The following is a 21,303-nucleotide window of genomic DNA, read 5'->3' on the forward strand; positions in this document are numbered from 1 at the left end:
GATAGAAGTAAAACTCCATCCTCAAGTCAAGCTGGACTTCTGAATGTCGAGTTAAAATGAAATTATCATGGTAACACATTACCTGGGCTTCCAATCAGGGAGTGAGTGAAGGCTCCTTGGTGGCTAAGGTATGGCTCAGAGCCAAGTGTGGTGTTCCAGGGTACCAAGTCCTCTGCTCAACAGCTTTCCTTCTGAGTGGCACCAACATATTTATGATGGAGAGTCTCTCCTAACTTTTATCATCACCAGGAAGTGTGTTCATCAAGGTGTTATCTATTCTACTAGCCTTGATGCTCACTGTTCTAGTTAAAAGGCTATCCAAAAATACTATGTCTTGGGGTACTACTGAGATTTGTTGAAACATTGGATAATTGTTCCCCTTCCCCCTCACCCAACCCATGATGTTCACAGTAAAGTCCCTTATCCTTGAGGCAGCTGACATTTCAGAGGGGCTCAAGGGTGCTTAGCTTGAAAACAAGAACAAAATATGTCTGATCACGCCCGTGTCAACTGTGGTTAAGTGTGGGAACCAGGATAAGGACAACTGAAGGCATGGATTGAGTTGTAAGGGGTCGCCTCCTTTTCCCTAGGCCCAGATATTGTCAACATGAGGGTTTGTTCTAGAGCTACTGTCTTATCTGCCACATTCCTTTTTCATAAGAAGGCAATTTGGTAGCATCAGAATTTATCATTGTTTTTGTCCAAAAATGTGTGTCCCAGGCCAGGCACTGTGGCTCATGCCTGTAATCCTAGCACTTTGGGAGGCCGAGGTGGGTGAATCACCTGAGGTCAGGAGTTTGAGACCAGCCTCACCAATATGATGAAACCCCGTCTCTACTAAAAATACAAAAAATTAGCCAGGTGTGGTGGCGTGCACCTGTAGTCCCAGCTACTCGGGAGGCTGAGGCGGGAGAATTGCTTGAACCTGGGAGGCAGAGGTTGCAGTGAGCTGAGATAGTGCCACTGCACTCCAGCCTAGGTGACAGAGTGAGACTCTGTCTCAAAAAATAAAAAATAAAAAATAAATGTGTGTCCCTCCAGTGCCGCTTGCCCCTTGTTCTCCCAAGCACCAGGGGGACCCCTGGTCTTAGATTCAAGTTGCATCACTAGACTAACCAGCTCTGGGAACCAGAGGGACACTGGAGGAACTAGTTTGGGAAATGAAAAATATCTGCAATGAGAAGTAATTTTATTCTCCTCTTCCTTTTACCCCAGTCTCACTCTCCATAGTAGGACCTGGATCTTTGCATCAGAGAAAACATAATGAACAATAACTGGAATGTGTGTTTCTTTCTTTTCTGCCCTAGTATTACTAGAACATTTGCATCGGGAAAAACAGAAAAGGTGATCTTTCAAGCACTCAAGGAGTTAGGTCTTCCCAGTGGAAAGGTATGCATTAACTTAATAATGTATTTCTAAAACCATTTTGTTTATTTATCTTCTCATATGTAATGAGCTAGATTATTTATATTAAACTGATCTCAATTAGATTTGGAATTATATGTCAGTGACATATAGTACAGTTAATTTTCTTTTCTTTCTTCTTTCTCCCTCTCCCTTCCTCTCTCCCTCCCTCCTTTCCTTCCTCCCTTCCTTCCTTTTGTTTCCTGGGCATTTTAACCTAAATCTCTAAAAATGTAAATAGTTTGCTTCAAATGATTTTTGTCACCTTTCTTAAGAAAAGGAAATGAAGGCCAGCTCGCTGTGTTACACAGTTTTTATTTTAGAGAAGCTCACCAACACTGCCTCAACCAGGCACAACATTAGCATGAATAATTAACTAATAAATTCAATTCTACAAGATGGCTATGCAATATTTTGTGAAGCATCTCTCCCCGCACCATTTGTATTCATGGCCCTTCAAATTTAAAATAATTGAAATTAATTTATTGACTTGAAGAAAGATTGAAGCCTGGTACTATTTTAGTAAGTCCTATTTGAAATATAAATTTCAGTTTGAGAAGTAAAATCTTACATGGTTACCCTAAGCCCGTTCACATGGTCTTGCGAAAATTCACAAAATAAGCATAATTAAACCTTGGGCTTGATTTATTCAGCATCCCTCAGGCAGGCACTTTTCTCCCTCAAGGTGAGTTGGAGGAAATATTTATATTCGTTCTTTGGGGTATTTCCCAGAGCAAGGCCAGCTGTAGCCAGGTGTTCGGACACACAGAATCTGGCAGCATGATAACTAGAAACACTGATGTACACGCACTGTTTTTTAGTGAGATGGCCTGGCAGTGCCTGGAAGTTGGCCTCCTGGCTTCTGTCAGCAGGAATCAGAGATGAAGACCCTGAGTCCAGGTGGTCTTCACTGTGCTTCATGACCCTGTAGCTTCTCACCCTCCAAGGGAAAAAAGGTTCTGTGATTCATAACATGATTTTATTCCTTACAGAATGATGAAATTGAGCCCGTGGCATTTTCTTATGAAAAGTTCTATGAACTGACACAAAAGATTTGTCCTCGGACAGATATAGAAGATCTTTTCAAAAAAATGTAAGTTCCACTTATGAGGAAGTGCCATATAAATATTATCACTGTCCTTTTCGATTTTTTAAAACGTTTTTGTCCTATTTTAATAGAGTATGTTGGTAGCATCTAGGAATATCTAGTCAGGGTTACATTTTTAACCCCATACTTTATCAGTGTAAAAGTTCACTCTGAGTTTTTGAGAAACTTTTACATATATTAATTGCAGCACCTGGAACTTTTTTTTGCATTGGCTTTACTAACTACCTACAATTTTAACCTGCTCCTTTAGGTATTAACCCATGATGTGAACTAACTAGATTCAATTTGGAATGTTAATATGTTTTTGAAAAGTTTATTCATTCCAATTATTTCAAATGGATGACTTACATGTTGTTTTTGAAATAACATCTTTTGAAAATGGTAAAAAAAAAAAAAATTGCAGACTTTTTCTGTGACCTAGTGGGAGTGTTTTCTTTCTGTTGTTGTTGTTGTTGTTTTATTTTTCTCCTCTTATGAACAGTCTCTGGCCATTTTAAGAATTCACCACTACTTCAAGGTTAGAAAATAAGTTTAGAATTATCATCAACAAATGTCAACATGTAAATCGTACCTACTGTAGCATCATATACAAAAACTTACTTTTTCTAATAAATTTCTTTTCAGCAATGGAGACAAAACTGATTATTTAACGGTAGACCAATTAGTGAGCTTTCTAAATGAAGTAAGCTTTTTCATACATTAACTCCATAAAGTCTGTGTGCAGTGGCTTGCCTTCTCTGGTGTCCTCATTGCATGCCTGCATCATATGCCCGTATTCGCTTTGCTTCTGACCTGCTGATCTTTCCATTATGGCTTTACCAGGTGCAAAAATCAGCTGCCGCCCTGTGTGTTCATGTGCTTTCTTCACATTGGCTTTGCACACCGCTTTTTGTTGGTTTCTGGCTGTTATATGTAGCTCTGGTTCTGTGTGTATGTGTGAATTGTATAATATATTCATTTAAGTAAATGTGTCTATGTTTTTGCAAGATGATATTTAAGGTACTTTTTTTCTATTGATCTCATTAAATAGAAAGAGAATGGATTGAGTTTACTACACTGTAGTTGGATTCTCCATTGCTAACTTTATCTCATACCTTTGCATGGACTGGAAAGCTTTATTTTTGTCTTTTAATGGATTGCATGTAAGAAAAATATGTTGGCTCAAATAGAATATTTTGACAACAAGCAAAACACTTGAGTTCCTGGGTGAAAATATATTGAGTTTTAGGCTAATAGGATTGCAGGTTAAATTTGTACTTTTTCTTTTTATAACAAGCTCAGAGCTAATTTTAGAATGTGATTAACTTAACAACCAAAACTGATAGATAGAATTGCTTAAGCACAAGAGAAAAATATTTTCAAACAAAAAAAGTTTGCAACTTTTATTACAACTAAAATGAACTACTTTTTTCTTCACACATACAAAAAAAGTTTTCCCTTCAGTGAAACCCATCAAGACTCTTGTTAATCCAAAATGGAAAATTCACTTTTTTTTCTAACACATTAATAAGAGTTTGAGTGAAGGATGGACAGTATGCTTTTGTTTCAAAATAATTTAAGTTAATCATTATACCATATAAAGAGAAAATGCAAGAAAAGATGGTATCATGCCAGATAAAACGATTATCTTAAAAGATAAAAAGGCAGACCTTAATTTGCCACTTCATAGAGACAAATTACATCTTCTTTTCTTCCCTTGTGAAGGTTCAGTGGCTTCAAATTTATAAAGGTCGCACTTTAGAAACTATGTTAACTAAAGTGTAAATGCACTGATGCAAGAAAGAGAAAATCCTACCCCACATATCAGACAGATGCCTCTAAAATAATCCTTCGTGTACAATACAATGTTTATTTTACTTGAAAACATTTCAAATTTTTCCACTCCACTGGTTTTTAGTCATATAAATACAATGTTCATAATCTTTACCCAGATACTATCCACATTCTTATGCCACAGCTGCTCAGAAGTTAAATTGCTTTGTTTTGTTTCTTTAACCCCTTCCCCTTCTGCCTTTTGTTTTTTGGTTTCTTGTTTTGTTTTGTTTTATATCCCTTGGCTTCTTCATGCACTTTGGTTCAGTGATCATCTTAGGTTTGGTGAAGTGAAGAGGGAAGACGGTTTAGTGTAAAGGAGAAAATCTACCACATCTTCAGTTTGCCACTTCCCAAGACAAGGCCTCTTGTGCTCTTTGGGATGAAGCCCTCTCTTAAACATTACAGAGACCTTAATACTGCATTTCACTGTTAAAGGATGAAGCAACTCTTAGGTCTTGAGGATAAGTGCAGTATTTATAGGCTCTTATCTGATGCATTTCCTTTTATGGGTTGTTTTTGTTGGTGTTCCCAACAGTCACTCCTGTAATTCTTAGACATAACATTTAATTTTTTAAAAATATCATCATCCATACTTTCTTGTTCTGCCATTCAGATTCTTTCTTTATTTATTATTTGTCAACCTTTTATCCCTCACAATTACAGTAGACAATAGTATTCTTTTTTATAATAGTGTTTCCTTCTATTTGATGTCTTCTTAACATTAAGGAAGTACCTTAAATTTTGGGGTGTGACTGATGGAATCAGTGTGATTCTAGATTTCTTTAGGTCATAGGGACTGTAAGACTACTCAGGAAAGTCTATAGCCTTTATTTTTAATCCAAGTGTCTGCCCTGAATTTCTTCCTTTTCTATCCTAGTGAACTCAACTGGAAGAACTAGACAAAAACATGAATGTCGGCTTGAAGAAGCCTTGTCAAACATAGAGAACATTTTGCCTGTTCCTTGCACCCCCTCTTTTGAGTCCTACCCTGGCCCCTCTTATCTCTCCAAAATCAAAAACACCCCTTGGGCAGAACAACTTCAATACTCATAACAAAAGGAGGCAGACAGAGCTCACTCAAGAAAGAATGGGCATTGGAATGCAAGGGTCTATGACTCCAAAAGTTTAAACCTAAACATTTTCAAAATGCCTTAGCCACATAGTCTCAACAAGCCAGTATTCAACACTGCATTGGAAGCCCCTGTGAAGGTTCCTTGTGAAGGTTCAATGGCTTCAAATTTATAAAGCTTGCACTTTAGAAACTCTGTTAACTAAAGTGTAAATGCACTGATGCAAGAAAGAGCAAGTACTACCCCACATATCAGACAGATGCCTCTACTTTTAAATAATCCTTTGAGTACGATACGATGTTTATTTTACTTGAAAATATTTCAAGTTTTTCTACTCCACTGGTTCATATAATGAGACAAAAAAATAAACAAGTCCCATGAACACTGGAAAGGACAAGGTCCTAGTCTCATTTGCAGATGTTGATTGTCTACTCTGATATAAACAATTCAACGGAAAAACTGTTTGAAGTAATTAGAGAGTTCAGCAAGGTAACCAGAGAAACAATGAGCAAAGCAAAAAGCTGGAGACACACATACACTGCCATTAACCGGGTAGAATAGATAGTAGGAAAACATAAATCCCATTTATATTAGCAAAAGACATGCTGGTTCCTACCACCTTCCAGCTGGTTAATCCTTTCACTCTTTCTATGAAGGTTTTTATTCATATACTAATGTGTATCTTCAGGGGGCTGCAAGGAGAGGAGAGACTATATATATAGTCCATTTACTGCTTTGGTCACCCTGTAGGGTGACCTCCTCCCTATCCATGCAATCAACACTGACTAGATTTTCAGTAGTAGCTTTAGACCTGACTCCTCATTGGCTTCTCAGTATTTCCTTGTTCGTTGCTCCCCAAAGTGTGATCCATGGACCAGCAGCATCGGCACCCCTTGGGAGCTTATTAGAAATGCTCAGTCTTGGGTCCCACCCAGACCTGCTGAGTCAGAGTCTGAATTTAACAAGATCTCCAGGTGATTTATCTGCACGTTCAAGTTTGTAAAGCACCATCCTAGTGGATTACTGGATTCCTCCTTGGAATGTTTAGTGTGAGTGGGAAGAATATGAGAGCGACATATACCTTCTGTTATTCTCCATTAAGAATTTAGCCATAGGAATCCACCACTCAGAGCTAAAATTTTGCCACATCTATGTCTGTTAGTCTCATCCAATGGACTGAGGGAAATCTTCTTTGCCTATAATATGAAAATAGCAAACTAGAGTCCAGGAGGGATAGCAGAGGCACTTAATGTGAGCTGCCACGTGGTGAGACACTACTACTGGCTCAATTGCTTGTATGTGGCAAGACTAGTTAAAATCTCTTGGCTTTGGTTAGTTTTACCTCCCTTTCCCTATTCCTAATGAGAAGCAAAATTGATTTTTAGTTTTACCTTCATTCTTTGTTTGACTTCTTACAAAGATGATAACTAGGGTCCTGCAGAATTGGGAGATGGGTGGAGGGCAGGAGAGAGAGATCAAAACAAGGAAGAGATGGAAAAGGCCTTAGGTGGCCACAGGAATCAAGGAGTAGCTTTACTTTCTTGTTGCTGGTAATCTTCCCCCTTCCTCACACATATCATAGGATCACATCAGGGCTCAACCTGACTTTTTTCTTTTTGCAGATGAAAGAATATTTTAAAAGGACCCATGATCTCTTTCCTTTTACAAGATCTTTATGCTTTAAATGCACAGGCAAAGAGAGAGAAGGAGGGTATTTAGTCTTATGAGTAAGCTTATCCTTGCCAATTATTCCTTCTATATTTTTAAAATATTATTTATGTCAACATTAATCTCTCCCAGTGCTACTTGGATTGAAGCCAGACGATGCCTCTTCTCAGCACCAGTAAGGACGTAATACTGGAGTTCTCTTCATCTCCTCCTTACTTACTTGGACACAGTTCTGTGACCTATCTTTGGAAGTCATTTAGAATCTCATTTTACAAAGCACTGGATACCATGGGGTGAATAACCTGAGTACCTTGTTTCCCCAAATCCTGGCTGAAAACTGATGGTTCCTCAGAGATGTGAAACATTCACCTCACTGTGCTTGTGTCTCTGTGGAACTCTACTGTAGCCTTATTACTGTGAGATCAGCTGGAAATGATCCTTCTCCTCTTCTTTTTCCATATGAAAATGATAGTTTTCTGACTCTAATGCAAATCTTATATTTGTTTCCTTGCCTTTGGATTACTCAGATTGATTTGTGTTACCTTTTTGAAGCATGAAGATTTTAGGGAGAGCTGAAGATTGTTATCTAGTGGAGCAGAAGCAAAAACAAATGCAATTTCACATTGTCTGCACTTCATGCTTATTTGCTGCGAATGTAATTTGCAGAATAGGGGATTATGATACATCCATTTTAGGGCTTGGTTTTCCTGGCTTTGTTTTCCCATAGGCAGGATGGTCTAATGAATGTCATACCCTCTGACTAAATTTTAATAGTATTTAATTGGGAGGACATCTGAAACACTGAATATTCTTCTATCCTTGTGAGACTTAGGTACTTTTCTTTTTACTGATGTGCAAATATGTTAAAATGCATACCTTTATATGTTAGGTAAAGTGATTCTTATACTTGAGCACATCAGAATTACTCAGAAGTCTTATGAAAAACACAGATTAATAGGTTCCACCCCAGAGATCAGCAGATTCAGTAGATCTAGGGAGGGACGTGAGAAGCTGCATTTCTAGCAAGTTGCCAGGTGTTGGTGAGGCTGATGCTGCCATCCACAGATCACACTTCAGGTAGTACCTTGTCAGAATAAACACATGTATGTATATTTTAAAATGCACAAAAATGTCTGAGTTCTGTCTCCTTTCCTAATTTTATCTCTTCTCTCTCCTGTAGCTGAATCCCTTTTTTCTCTCATTTTTTAATTCATATGGATTTGCCCCATCATCTCCATGAGTTCAAAATATTTACCAACAAACATATTTTTAAATTTAAAAAACTTAATTTTAATAAGGAAGAGAAATAAAGTGGCCACCTATGAACATAACAGTGCTGGGGTCTAAAAAGGACCTTTTTCATCCTGTATCCATCTTCTTCCATGATATTATTTATGGAGATGTGAGAAGGGATGTGCCTAGAAAGATGGGTTTTTTGTTGTTGTCAGTTTGTTTGTTTTTAAAACAATGCATTCTCACCAGAAGGGTGGAGCTCCTTGTTTCCTTGAGTAGTGGGCTCCATTGCACGATGGCATCAATTTCCTAAACAAGGTGTAGCATGCCTTCACTTGCCTGGCATTCCATGGTCCACCTCACAATCCTCTTTCCTGCATATCCCATAACTTTTGTTCTTGGTGGCCTCGAGGCCTGCTGTTAATATAACAGTTTCTGTTGTAGCATATGCATGAATGTTAGCTGTTGTGAGCCATAATTTCTTAGATTACAACAGAAGCATGCTTCATTGGGATAAATTGATGAAATTTGGTATTGATTCCTTATGAGTTAATGCTCTTAACTCGGTGGGGGAGGAGGGGACCCAGAAAAGGCTGGGCCCCATATGCATGAGGAAATGACATCCAAGTGCTCTGTTGGCCAAAAGCATTCATTCTGTGTATAGCTCACTTTTCCAATGCCCATTCCAAAGCAAATAGGGAAGGGAAATCCATATGAACTTCTAACAGTTGCTTTTTAAATACCTTTCCAACAATGTTTTTCAGTCCGTGCATATATTTGGGTAAAGAGTTGTCACCAAGGTCCTATTTATTGACCAGGTTTTGCTCACACCTGCTTGTCTGTCATTATTCCAAACTTCCATTGAGGTTTGCTTTATTTATGCACTTATTCATTATTTTTGTAGGGGCTGCCCAGGGACACAGTGCTGTCCTCTAATCCTCAGTGAACAGAAAGGAAGTTTAGTGGGCCCACTGCCAACACACATACACCCACAAACACACACGATTGGAGCTCAGTAAGTTAGTAAACTGGGTTTTTCATCATTGCCATGAAGTTAGGATGATATCACTGCAGGGACAGCATTGCTCCTGGTGCCTCATGTCATAGCAGGAGCTCCTTAGGTGTCAGTTCGAAAACAATAATGTCACCAACCTCTTAAGTCCCGTAATCATTCATGGACTCTCTGCCCAGAGAATTCTATATTGTTTATAGCTTGTAAATATGCTTGTACTGATTAATTTTCATCATTACAATTGGTTCGTTTTGAAAAAAATAGTTACTCAAGAAAATGAAATTTGTTGAGTGCCCAAGAAATCATGGATTGATGTAGAAAGGTGTTATGAAAAAGAGATGATGTTTGCCTGTGTAACATTAGGATTTTTGTTGTTATTGCTTTTGGGGTTTTTGAGGGGTGCACTTAAATTAGTATATTACCTATTTGAACTATTTTGGGGGGTTGGTGTTTGCTTTTTAAAAATATTTTGACCTCACATTTTATAGATATTCATGCCAAATGTCTTCCCTGTTGTGTGGGAACTGGAAGACAGTACAATTGACATGCACACTTTATTATGTATCCTTCAACTTTTGAAGGGGAAAAAATGTATTCTCTCTCTCTCTCTAGTTCAGGGAGAGTAACCCAAAAGTATTCCCAAATGTGGACTTTTTGAAGTATACTTTAAGGAGAAAGGCAGGAAGGCAGTGAAGTCCTATCTTTGTAATTATAAACATGACAGTCTAGATATATTTTGTTTTATAAATTATAAACTTAGTAATGTCTAATGCCTCAAGGCCAAGAAATATCAACCTAAATGGAGTTATTTTCTTATCATAGCATCAACGAGATCCTCGATTGAATGAAATTTTATTTCCATTTTATGATGCCAAAAGGGCAATGCAGATCATTGAGATGTATGAACCTGACGAAGATTTGAAGAAAAAAGGTAATAAACATGAAAAAAGGACTTAAAAAAAAAAAAAACAAGAAAAGATGCAACTTTTAAAGGCTTGGTTTATTTAAAGGTATCTGTAAATGCTTTGCAACTCCCTGAGCCATGGATTGATGACTTTTTTTTTTCCTGCTCTTAAGTTCGTATAAATTTTACCTTTCATCAGAATTAGTCCATCCTGACTGAAGTATACTGTTACATTTATTGCATTATTAAATACATTATAGTGATGTTTCCCCATGTACTTTCTTGTATTAGATTTTAGTATTGCATATTGCTTGAAATATTAAAACAACCAATACAGTCTCTACTTGTAATCCTTGAAAATAATTTTTGTCATATAAAAACTTATACCTTTTCTTTTTCTCCCTTTTGTTTTGCCCAGCCAAATAAATTTAATACGTGATTTGATGTGCACTAACCCTCATTTGACCTCTGGTATGAAAGATAAATACAATTGATATGAAATTAAATAGTCAGGAATCGCCTTAGCTAATTGCTGGTGTTTCTGGACCTTTGTCCCTTTCAAAGAAGCTTTGGAAACAAAGGGTTGTTCGCTCAAATATTTGTCAAAGGAAAGGCATGGGGAGAAATTTTAAAATCAGTCCCACAGCAGTGAGAAATGCTTGCGGAACATGGGAGGGAGAGCTGGGGGTACCTGAGCTAGAGCCTTTGGCGTTATGTCTCAGTGGAGAATGTAAAGAGATGAAAGTTCAAGTTCCATATGTCCCGTATGTCCGTGAATCTCAAGGTCTCAGTTTCCTCCTTTTTAGAATCTATTTTTTTCTTTGTATCTAATGCCAGTGAGTGTGGTTGAATGGTCTATATGTTATCTGGACCCTCTTTTTAGGTATACCTGGCCCTCTACACTCCATGATTTCACCCCTGATATTTTTCCAAGCCCAATAGTTTTCCCTTTAGTTGTAGTTGTACAGTTTACACTTTCTGCTATGGCTGAAGATACCTATTTTAAGCAAGAATGCTTCATTCCTTCCCTCTCTGTCAATATTCTGAATATCATAATTTATTTCACATTGCTTATGATTACAACAAAGGGAAGTACAGCTTGGTAGAAAATCTAACACTTCGCATTGGCAGGAGGTGATATGATTCTTGTCACTTCCCTGTGACCTTGAGCTAGGAACTGGCCTCCTGGGCCTCAGTTTCCCTGCTTGTAAGGTGGTGGGGCTCATGCAGTAATTTGGCTAGTATTTCCCTTCCCTACCTTCATTCTTTGAAGTTTGTAGAGGGCTGACTGGGTGCCAAGCACTGTGCCAGATGCTAGGAATTCAAAACAATAAGAAATGTCCTCAGCCTTGAAGGCAGTTGCGATCTGTTCAAGGAGAAAGACAAGTGATTCAACAATTCCTTGGCAGTGTGATAAATGTCATGATTGAGGTGTGTCCTTGTTTATTTCCAAATTCCTTCTAAGTTTTAAAGGTCTATGAAGTGACCATTGACACATCTAAAAAGGGTAGCTTGACCATTTCACAAGTGATGGAAATTTTAACATCTGTCATTTTCAAGCGTGGGTGAGAATGGAGTACAAAGCCATTCTTATAAACTTCTGGTAAGACCCTACATTGGTACAACCATCTTGGGGAATATTTTGGCAATAATTTATAAAGTGAAAAATATGCCTCTTATACAGCCCAGCATTTTCACTTCTAGGTATGTACCCTAGAGAATCTCTCATCTATTTCCCAAACTCTGGATACCAGAGCGGCACAGTTCTCAGATCTCTGCTCCATCTATATTCACTCTGTACCTGAGCTCATCCAAGCCAATGGCTTTACATTTCTTCTATTAAACTCTCCAGTCCTAACCTCCAGCTTACACTACAGACTTGTAGTAGAACTCTCCATCTGGATGTTGAATGGGCATTTCCAATGTATACATACAACATATTTCGATCCTTCCTACCCCTAGATATGTTCCTTTCAAAGCCTATAAAATAGTACTGTTATTTACCCAGTCAAAACCACTGGGCTCATGTTGGACTTGTTTCATTCTTTCACATCATGTCTGGTTCATTTGCAAAACCTGTAAGATCCAGCCTCAAAAGAAATCCTAAATAAATCACTTCTCACCATCTCCAACATTACTGACTATCCAAGCCTTCATCATCCCTCTCCAGGCAATGCCTTCTCCTTCCTACTCAGTGCCCTACAATTTATGCTGCACACAGCAGCCAGAGTAAACCTTTTAAAACCAAATCTAATCATGTTATTCCACCCTTTGAAACCCTCCAAAGGCTTCCCAACACATTTAGAATAAAATCTAAAATACTTAGTGAGGACTAAAGCCCAAGTGATGTAGCCTTTGGCTCCATCTCCAATCTCACTTCAAGCTACATTTTTCCTTGGTCACTTGCTCTGTCTTGCTGTCATTGAATGATGTTGGCACGCATACACCTGCATCAAGGTCTTTGCACTTGATGATCCTTCTGCCTGGACTGGTGTTTCCTGGGTGTGCACGTGGCTTGCTCCTCACACATGTACGTGACCTCAGAAGGACTTTCACTGGCCCATATTTAACACAGCATCCTGCCATGCTTTATCACCTTCCTCCCTGCTTTCTCTGTCCTTCTAGTACCTCTTTGACATTATATTTATTTGTTTACTTATTTGTTTCTGTCACTCATAATATGAGAGTTTCATGAAGGCAGGGCTTACCTGTTTCTTCTATCACTGCATCTATCCTGGTGCCTCTAAAAGTACTTGCTCTTTAGAATGAGTGAAGGTGCCCAAGGAAAGAGGTATACAAATTTCTACTTTCATTTATAATTAGAAATGACCTAACTATCCATCAACCAAATAATGGATAATAAATTATGATATATTCATATATGGACTTCTGTACCTTCAGTGAAAAATAAATGAACAAGATCTACCTACACAGCTGGTATATAAAGATAAAAATAGCAAGTTGCAAATGCACACAGTGGGATAGTTTTTACATAAAATTAAAAACAGCCCAAACTACCCGTTGTTTGGATAAATGCATATGTAGTAAGGTTGCAGAACCATTTTGGAGGTAAACACCAAAACTAGGATACTAGTTATCTATCTGGTATGGAATGGAATTGAGGTGGGGTATACAGGATGCTGCAGTGGCGTCAGAAATTATGTATTCTTTTACATGTAAGTCAAATAATCAAAAATGTAAATCAAATAAGGCAAAATGTTGAGATCTGACCACACTGGTGTAGGCCCGTGGCTATTCATTATGCTATCATCTGAACACTTCTGTAAGCTTGAAATCAGTTCATAACTTGCAAGTTCTTAAATAAAACAAAAACTTGAAGCTGTCGATGCATCAACCATTTATAAGTTGCATAAATACTGATTGTTGCTCCTGTAGTTACCACGTGGGCTCTACCCCATGTCAGAAAGGTGTGATCGAAATGAAGGGTGGCTTTTGGGGCCACGTTTCAATGACCACTGTATACTCTTCTCACCAGTCCCATAACCTGACTTTTAGATAAAATTGAAAACTGAATTGTTTAAACTCAGAAGCACCATCATCTCCAAGAAAAATCCCTTTTCCAATTCAGTGAGAACAATGTCCTATAATTAATACATTTTCCATTTTTAAAGAGCACCTCTTGTATCTATTCTCATTTCCCATTATGAAGATCTTGGAAGTCAGATAGGGCCAGTCTTTTTCCCCAATTGACAGAAGAAGAAGCTGAGATCTAGGAGCCAAAGGAGTGAGTAGCAAGAGCAGAACTTGATACAGGCCCCCTGGACCCCTGGTCACCATAACTCCCAGTGCTGTGTTTCTGAACTTGGGGGACCATGTACATCTGCCATCATGGATGTAAAAGCAGAATACCACCTGTTTGTGGAATTCATTATGTTACTTATAATGTGCAACTCTCTTATTTCATTCAAGTTCTGACAGATGAAAGTTCTTGGGAAAGAGACTGTGAAGACGTTTTTACTCTTATAATTTAAGCTGCCTCAGCTTCCATGAATAAAACATGAGATGTGCATCTTCAGAGCTACAAGTGCTACTAAGATGTTCTTTTTCCCCTAGGCCTTATATCAAGTGATGGGTTTTGCAGATATCTGATGTCAGATGAAAACGCCCCAGTCTTCCTAGATCGTTTAGAACTTTACCAAGAAATGGACCATCCTCTGGCTCACTACTTCATCAGTTCTTCCCATAACACTTATCTCACTGGCAGACAGTTCGGCGGGAAGTCTTCGGTAGAAATGTACAGACAGGTTCTCCTGGCTGGTTGCAGGTGAGGAACTCAAGATGGCAATTTGTTTTTTGTGTGTGATGCCCTTCAGTTTAATTTACTTTTCTCTGAAAAACAGGAAATAGTAATCAGGATGAAAAGGAAATTTGTCTATTCCCTTTAATGGATTATCATGATCATTTAACCTTGAGAAAAGAAGGACAGTATCTCTTTCGGAAAAATCTGCAGTCATCCAAAAGACTTTACTGTGAAAAGACTTTTCTTTACTGTAAATTTAAAATATGCCCCCAAAACCACAAAAAAGAAAACATGCATATTGTAAGAAGGCATGTTGAGTTTTTTGTTGATTATAGGTACTTGTTATTAGCACCATGCTCTAACCAATTGAGCTAACTGGCCATTGATTATAGGCACTTGTAAATTAGCTTTTTTTTTTTTTTTTTTTAGTATTTATTGATCATTCTTGGGTGTTTCTCAGTTTCTCAGAGAGGGGGATGTGGCAGGGTCATAGGATAATAGTGGAGAGAAGGTCAGCAGATAAACATGTGAACAAAGGTCTCTGGTTTTCCTAGGCAGAGGACCCTGCCGCCTTCAGCAGTGTTTGTGTCCCTGGGTACTTGAGATTAGGGAGTAGTGATGACTCTTAACGAGCATGCTGCCTTCTAGCATCTGTTTAACAAAGCACATCTTGTACCGCCCTTAATCCATTTAACCCTGAGTTGACACAGCGCATGTTTCAGAGAGCACGGGGTTGGGGGTAAGGTTATAGATGAACAGCATCCCAAGGCAGAAGAATTTTTCTTAGTACAGAACAAAATGGTGTCTCCTATGTCAACTTCTTACTACACAGACACAGTAACAATCTGATCTCTCTTTCTTTTCCCCACATTTCCCCCTTTTCTTTTTGAAAAAACCGCCATTGTCATCATGGCCCATTCTCGATGGTCGCTATCTCTTCGGAGCTGTTGGGTACACTTCCCAGATGGGGTGGCCGGGCAGAGGCGCTCCTCACTTCCCAGACGGGGCGGCCGGGCAGAGGCGCTCCTCACTTCCCAGACGGGGCGGCCGGGCAGAGGCGCACCTCACTTCCCAGACGGGGTGGCGGCCGGGCAGAGGCACTCCTCACCTCCCAGACAGGGTGGCGGTGGGGCAGAGGCGCACCTCACATCCCAGATGATGGGCAGCCGGGCAGAGGCGCCCCCCGCTTCCCAGACGGGGTGGCCGGGCAGAGGCGCCCCCCACTTCCCAGATGGGGCGGCTGGGCAGAGGTGCTCCCCACCTCCCAGATGATGGGCGGCCAGGCAGAGGCGCTCCCCACCTCCCAGACGGGGCGGCTGGGCAGAGGCGCTCCTCACCTCCCAGACGGGGTGGCAGCTGGGCAGAGGCGCTCCTCACTTCCCAGTCATGGCAGCTGGGCAAAGGCGCTTCTCACATCCCAGACGGGGTGGCGGCCGGGCAGAGGCTGTCCTCACTTCTCAGACGGGGCGGCTGGCAGAGGCGCTCCTCACATCCCAGATGGGGTGGTGGCCGGGCAGAGGTGCTCCTCACCTCCCAGATGGGGCAGCTGGGCAGAGGCGCTCCTCGCTTCCCAGATGGGGCGGCCGGGCAGAGGCGCTCCTCACCTCCCAGATGGGGCAGCCGGGCAGAGGCGCTCCTTGCTTCCCAGACGGGGCGGCCGGGCAGAGGCGCTCCTCACCTCCCAGATGGGGCAGCCGGGCAGAGGCGCTCCTCGCTTCCCAGACGGGGTGGCCGGGCAGAGGGGCTCCCCACATCCCAGACGATGGGCGGCCAGGCAGAGACACTCCCCACTTCCTAGACGGGGTGGCGGCCGGGCAGAGGCTGTAATCTTAGCACTTTGGGAGGCCAAGGCAGGCGGCTGGAAGGTGGAGGTTGTGGTGAGCTGAGATCACGCCACTACACTCCAGCCTGGGCAACACTGAGCATTGAGTGAGCGAGACTCCGTCTGCAATCCCAGCACCCCGGGAGGCCGAGGCTGGCAGACCACTCGAGGTCAGGAGCCAGAGACCAGCCCCATCAACAGGGCGATACCCCATCTCCTCCAAAAATAGAAAAACCAGTCAGGCGTGGTGGCGCGCACCCACAATCCCAGGCACTTGGCAGGCCGAGGCAGGAGAACCACGGGAGTCCGGGGCAGGGAGGCTGCAGCGAGCCGAGACCACGGCAGTATCGTCCAGCCTCGGCAACGGAGGGAGACCGAAGAAAGGAGGGAGGGGGAGGGGGAGGGGGAGAGGGAGAGGGAGAGGGTAAATTAGCTTTATTTGATGTAAAAGTTCAAAAATTTAGTTCTCTGAGAGTAGAAATTATTAAAATGGTTTTTGTTTTATAGAAACTGGCAAATATTTGAGATTTAAAATATGGCAAAAATGATGAAAGTGAAAAATAAGAAATGTAGTTACATTATGTTTTTTTCTTGGTTATCAATTAAACAATACCTTATTTTTTAATTCATATTTTTTTGGATATGGAAATATGTTAAAAGAAATTAACTGTCTTACTACTTCCATTTGCAAACTTCCTCTGAATACCTGAGTATGAATCACTAAACATTTTCTGAAATGGCCAAAGTAACATTATCCAGCCTATCAAAATTAAAAGTAATTTTTTAAATTTTTTAAATTTTATTATTATTATACTTTAAATTTTAGGGTACATATGCACAACGTGCAGGTTTGTTACATATGTATACATGCGCCATGTTGGTGTTCTGCACCCACTAACTCGTCATTTAGCATTAGATATATCTCCTAATGCTATCCCTCCCCCCTCCCCCGACGCCACAACAGTCCCATGTCATCTAAAACCCAGCCCACATTCATATTTCCCCAGTTGTCCCCAACCAAACTGTCCTTTTTTTTTTTTTTTAATTGGGACAGTGTCTTACTTTGTTGCCCAGGCTGGAGTGCAGTGGCATGATGTCAGCTCACTGGAACCTCCCCTCCTGGGTTCAAGCAATTCTCATGCCTTAGCCTCCCAGGTAGCTGGGATTACAGCCTCCCAAGTAGCCATCACACCTGGCTAATTTTTGTATTTTTAGTAGAGATGGGGTTTCGCCATGTTGGCCAGGCTGGTCTCCAACTCCTGACCTCAAGTGATCTGCCTTCCTAGGCCACACCACACCCGGCCCCCAAATTGTCCTTTATTGCAGTTTTGTCACAAGTAGGATTTCATCCAGAACCATGATGCTTGTTATATTTCTTAAGTCTCTTAATCTCACTCAGACAATCCCCTTTTGATAGTACCAACCAGATGAGGAATATAATGTGGTTTTAACCTGTATATGCCATGAAATAATCAGGTTACTTAATTTATTCAATTTTCTGTTCTGGAAGAAAACAACTTATTTTGATGCCTTTCTTTTAATTTGTATGCACACTATTTCATTGTAAAGTTTCAATATTGTAACTTCACTATGTCCCTAGATGTGTTGAACTTGACTGCTGGGATGGAAAAGGTGAAGACCAAGAACCAATAATAACTCATGGAAAAGCAATGTGTACAGATATCCTTTTTAAGGTAACTTTAAAAATAATTACACAGACTTTTCCAAACTCTGTGAAAATGCAGGAAATAGGGAGATGGAGAAGAGAAAACAAATGATTCATTTTCTCAAGCATTATACCTTCATATTCCCTTCTTCCAGTCTTGAGGAAAAAGTCAAGACAAAGATCTTTTCCACTGAACGTCCCCTTCATGATACTGTTCTTGCTTTCAAATGGTGACTGTGTTACATAACAAGGTTTCTCTGGCAGAGTTTACCTAGTTTTACTTACCTTAGAAACAGTGTCTCCTTTTGTTATCTACTTATTTGCTTATTTACTTTACATTATTCCTAAAGGACTTCAAGGTGGCATAAAAAGATAAATGGAATACAGGAATAAAATAGATTGTAAATAGGGCCTACAAGAATAAGAGAGGCCGGGCGTGGTGGCTCACGCCTGTAATCCCAGCAGTTTGGGAAGCCGAGGCGGGCAGATCACCTGAGATCAGGAGTTGGAGACCAGCCTGACCAACATGGAGAAACCCTGTCTCTACCAAAAATGCAAAATTAGCTGGGCGTGGTGGCACATGCCTGTAATCTCAGCTACTCAGGAGGCTGAGGCAGGAGAATCGCTTGAACCCAAGAGGTGGAGGTTGCAGTGAGCCGAGATTACACTGTTGCATTCTAGCCTGGGCAACAAGAGTGAAATTCCATCTCAATAAATAAATAAATAAATAAATAATAAGATAATGAGGTTAGACAAATCAAAAGAATGAAATTCTGTGGTTTGCAAATGTCAGCTGCAGCTGTCTGTCGGTTTGGTATAACTCAGGATAGATATTACAACACCAGGAGCAGCGGTTCTCAACTCCACCTACATGTGAAACATCACCATGGGTATTTTCAAAAACATAGGTGCTGCTGGGCGTGGTGGCTCACGCCTGTAATCCCAACACTTTGGGAGGTGGAGACAGGTGGATCACTTGACGTCAGGAGTTCAAGATCAGCCTGGCCAACATGGTGAAACCCTGTCTGTACTAAAAATACAAAAATTAGCTGGTGTGGTGGCGTGCACCTGTAATCCCAGCTGAGGCAGAGTCAGAATTGCTTGAACACAGGAGGCGGAGGTTGCAGTGAAACCAGATCATGCCATTGCTCTCCAGCCTCAGCAACAGAGCGAGACTCTGTCTCAAAAAAAAACACACATACACACACACGCAGATGTCTAGATGCTATGCATAATATTTCTCTTAGCCAAGGTGTTGGAGAGTTTTGACCAGCAATGAATTCAAGATAATACTTCTTGGTATGTACCAAGGGTATATTCAAGTGGGAAGCCATGAATTTGCATAGCCAGGAAGAATAACTAAATGACTACCTCAGCCATAAGGAATGCCTCAATAAAATATTTCAAGATTATCTAACCTTGGGCTTTATCATCTCAAATGGATTTGCCTAGATAACTATTGTGAAATATTTTTCTGATTAACTGAATGATGAGATTTGCCCTGTGATTAGCTACAAACCAGTAAGAATTTGGGGATTTTTACCAAATATGATGCTCTGGTTGTAGAAGTGCTGGTTTGAAGCCTTTCTTTCTAAAGCTAAGCAGAGACGGGGCCAACCATCTCTTAAAGCCTCTCCTATTTCATGGAGAATAGTGAAAGGGAAGATTATGTTTAGCTCCTTCAAATGTTGTTTTCTGTAATTAAGTTCTGTGTTACAGATGGGGGGTCAAGAACACTTCTGTGTTTCACTTACATGTTGCTTGACCAACGAGAACCCCTTCCCCCGGCCTTGTAACCAGGCTAATAGGAAACAAGGGATACTGCAAATGTCACGTTAGTACACAGAGGTCTACATCAAGTTAATGAAGTATAGCCCAAGACTGATTTCCAAACACAGAGGAAAGTCAGTAAAAGCCTCCAGCAGTCCTTAGGTTACTACCCACACTTTTCTGCATGAGGTGGGGAGGAGTCATACAGTGGTCTGGAGTGAAAACCTCTGTGCCAGAGATCACCTGCTCCTCAAGAAGAAAGGTGGACTCTGAACTCCTGGCCTGGCAGATTAACAAGCTGCAAACTGGCATGCCATTTAGGTGAAATCTCTTGTAAGTTAATAGCACCATAATTCTGGAGAAGTAAAAGATAGCTTAAAAAATTGTCATTAACCATTAACTGCACCCTGGCTATAACCACAGGGAACTCAACCTTTAGAGGTATCAAGGTAGATGGGGGCTCCAGGTCTGAATTGCTGGAATTGACTTTCTGAAAGACTCAATTAATAGTCTTTGAATAGTTTTGGGTGCCTTAATTTTTTTGCTCTTTTCTCTCATTAACATTTTTTTTTGTTTTTAAAGGATGTAATTCAAGCCATCAAGGAAACTGCATTTGTCACATCAGAATATCCTGTAATTCTCTCCTTTGAAAATCACTGCAGGTATAATGATCCATTCTGCCACAAGTCTCTATGTGGTATTGTTTTCTAACCCCTAATGCCCACTCCTGCTCTACAACTTTTAAAATAGCTGAATAGTTTGTTTTGTGAAGTACTAAGTTCAAATAATTCTCCAGCAAGGGCACCTACTCTTATGCAAAGCAAAAAACAACAACAAAAAAGGAAAAAATGACAAAAAACCACCCTTGTCCCCCCAAACCAAATCATTTTAATGTGTTTCAGAAATACTTGTTCCAAATAAAAGTTCAGAGATTGGGACACCTTACTTAAAGTTCCATTGAGCTGGAAGATTTGACAGTATATTTGAAATCAGATTTGATGAACTTGAAAGACATTTTTTATTCTTCTTTCCAGCTCTTAGTTTTGGAACAGAATCTCCTCCTTCTTTTAAAATTATACCAGTTAAAGTTTTTGATACATCTCACATTAGCATTAAGAGGACAATAATGCATTTTGCCAAGTGAGAATCTTTAATTGCCTAGTAATGGGTGTTTCTTATTCTTGGACGGTTAATGGGTGTTTGAATTTACAAATGCCACTTTTTTCTCTCCAGCAAATATCAACAGTACAAGATGTCCAAATATTGCGAAGATCTATTTGGGGATCTCCTGTTGAAACAAGCACTTGAATCACATCCAGTATGTATTTTTAACAAACCATATTTCTAGCATGAATGGATTTGTTTTGAAAATTTCTGAAGGGTCAAGTAGTACTAGAGGACTAATGCTAAAGATCTTCATATTTATTTAAATTCTTTGGTACGGAAAGCTTACATCATGCTTCAGAGGGATGTAAAGAGACACAAAATAAACATCTGGTTCAATTTAATTTGGAGGATCTTTGGGTCTTATGGTTTTCAGATCTCAGTCTTAAAATTTCATAAAGCACCC

At 40.2% G+C, this 21,303-nt stretch overlaps 1 protein-coding gene across 11 annotated transcripts in view; it reads left to right on the forward strand.

The window, feature by feature from the left end:
* The window catches only part of PLCB4 (phospholipase C beta 4), a 210,561-nt gene that overhangs the window by 99,685 nt on the left and 89,573 nt on the right, over nt 1–21,303 (forward strand). For all 11 annotated transcript variants that reach the window (XR_010154028.1, XR_010154029.1, XM_016937435.4 and 8 more), the window contains 8 exons: nt 1,308–1,389; nt 2,397–2,497; nt 3,137–3,194; nt 10,133–10,241; nt 14,289–14,499; nt 17,898–17,991; nt 20,316–20,395; nt 20,967–21,051. Coding sequence is in view for 9 of the 11 variants with exons in the window: in XM_016937435.4 (XP_016792924.1) it covers nt 1,308–1,389; nt 2,397–2,497; nt 3,137–3,194; nt 10,133–10,241; nt 14,289–14,499; nt 17,898–17,991; nt 20,316–20,395; nt 20,967–21,051 (820 nt within the window). In the remaining 2 variants the exon portion in view is untranslated. The remainder of the gene's footprint in view (nt 1–1,307; nt 1,390–2,396; nt 2,498–3,136; nt 3,195–10,132; nt 10,242–14,288; nt 14,500–17,897; nt 17,992–20,315; nt 20,396–20,966; nt 21,052–21,303) is intronic.

This window comes from Pan troglodytes, chromosome 21, assembly GCF_028858775.2.
Source record: "Pan troglodytes isolate AG18354 chromosome 21, NHGRI_mPanTro3-v2.0_pri, whole genome shotgun sequence".
Lineage (NCBI taxonomy): Eukaryota > Metazoa > Chordata > Mammalia > Primates > Hominidae > Pan > Pan troglodytes.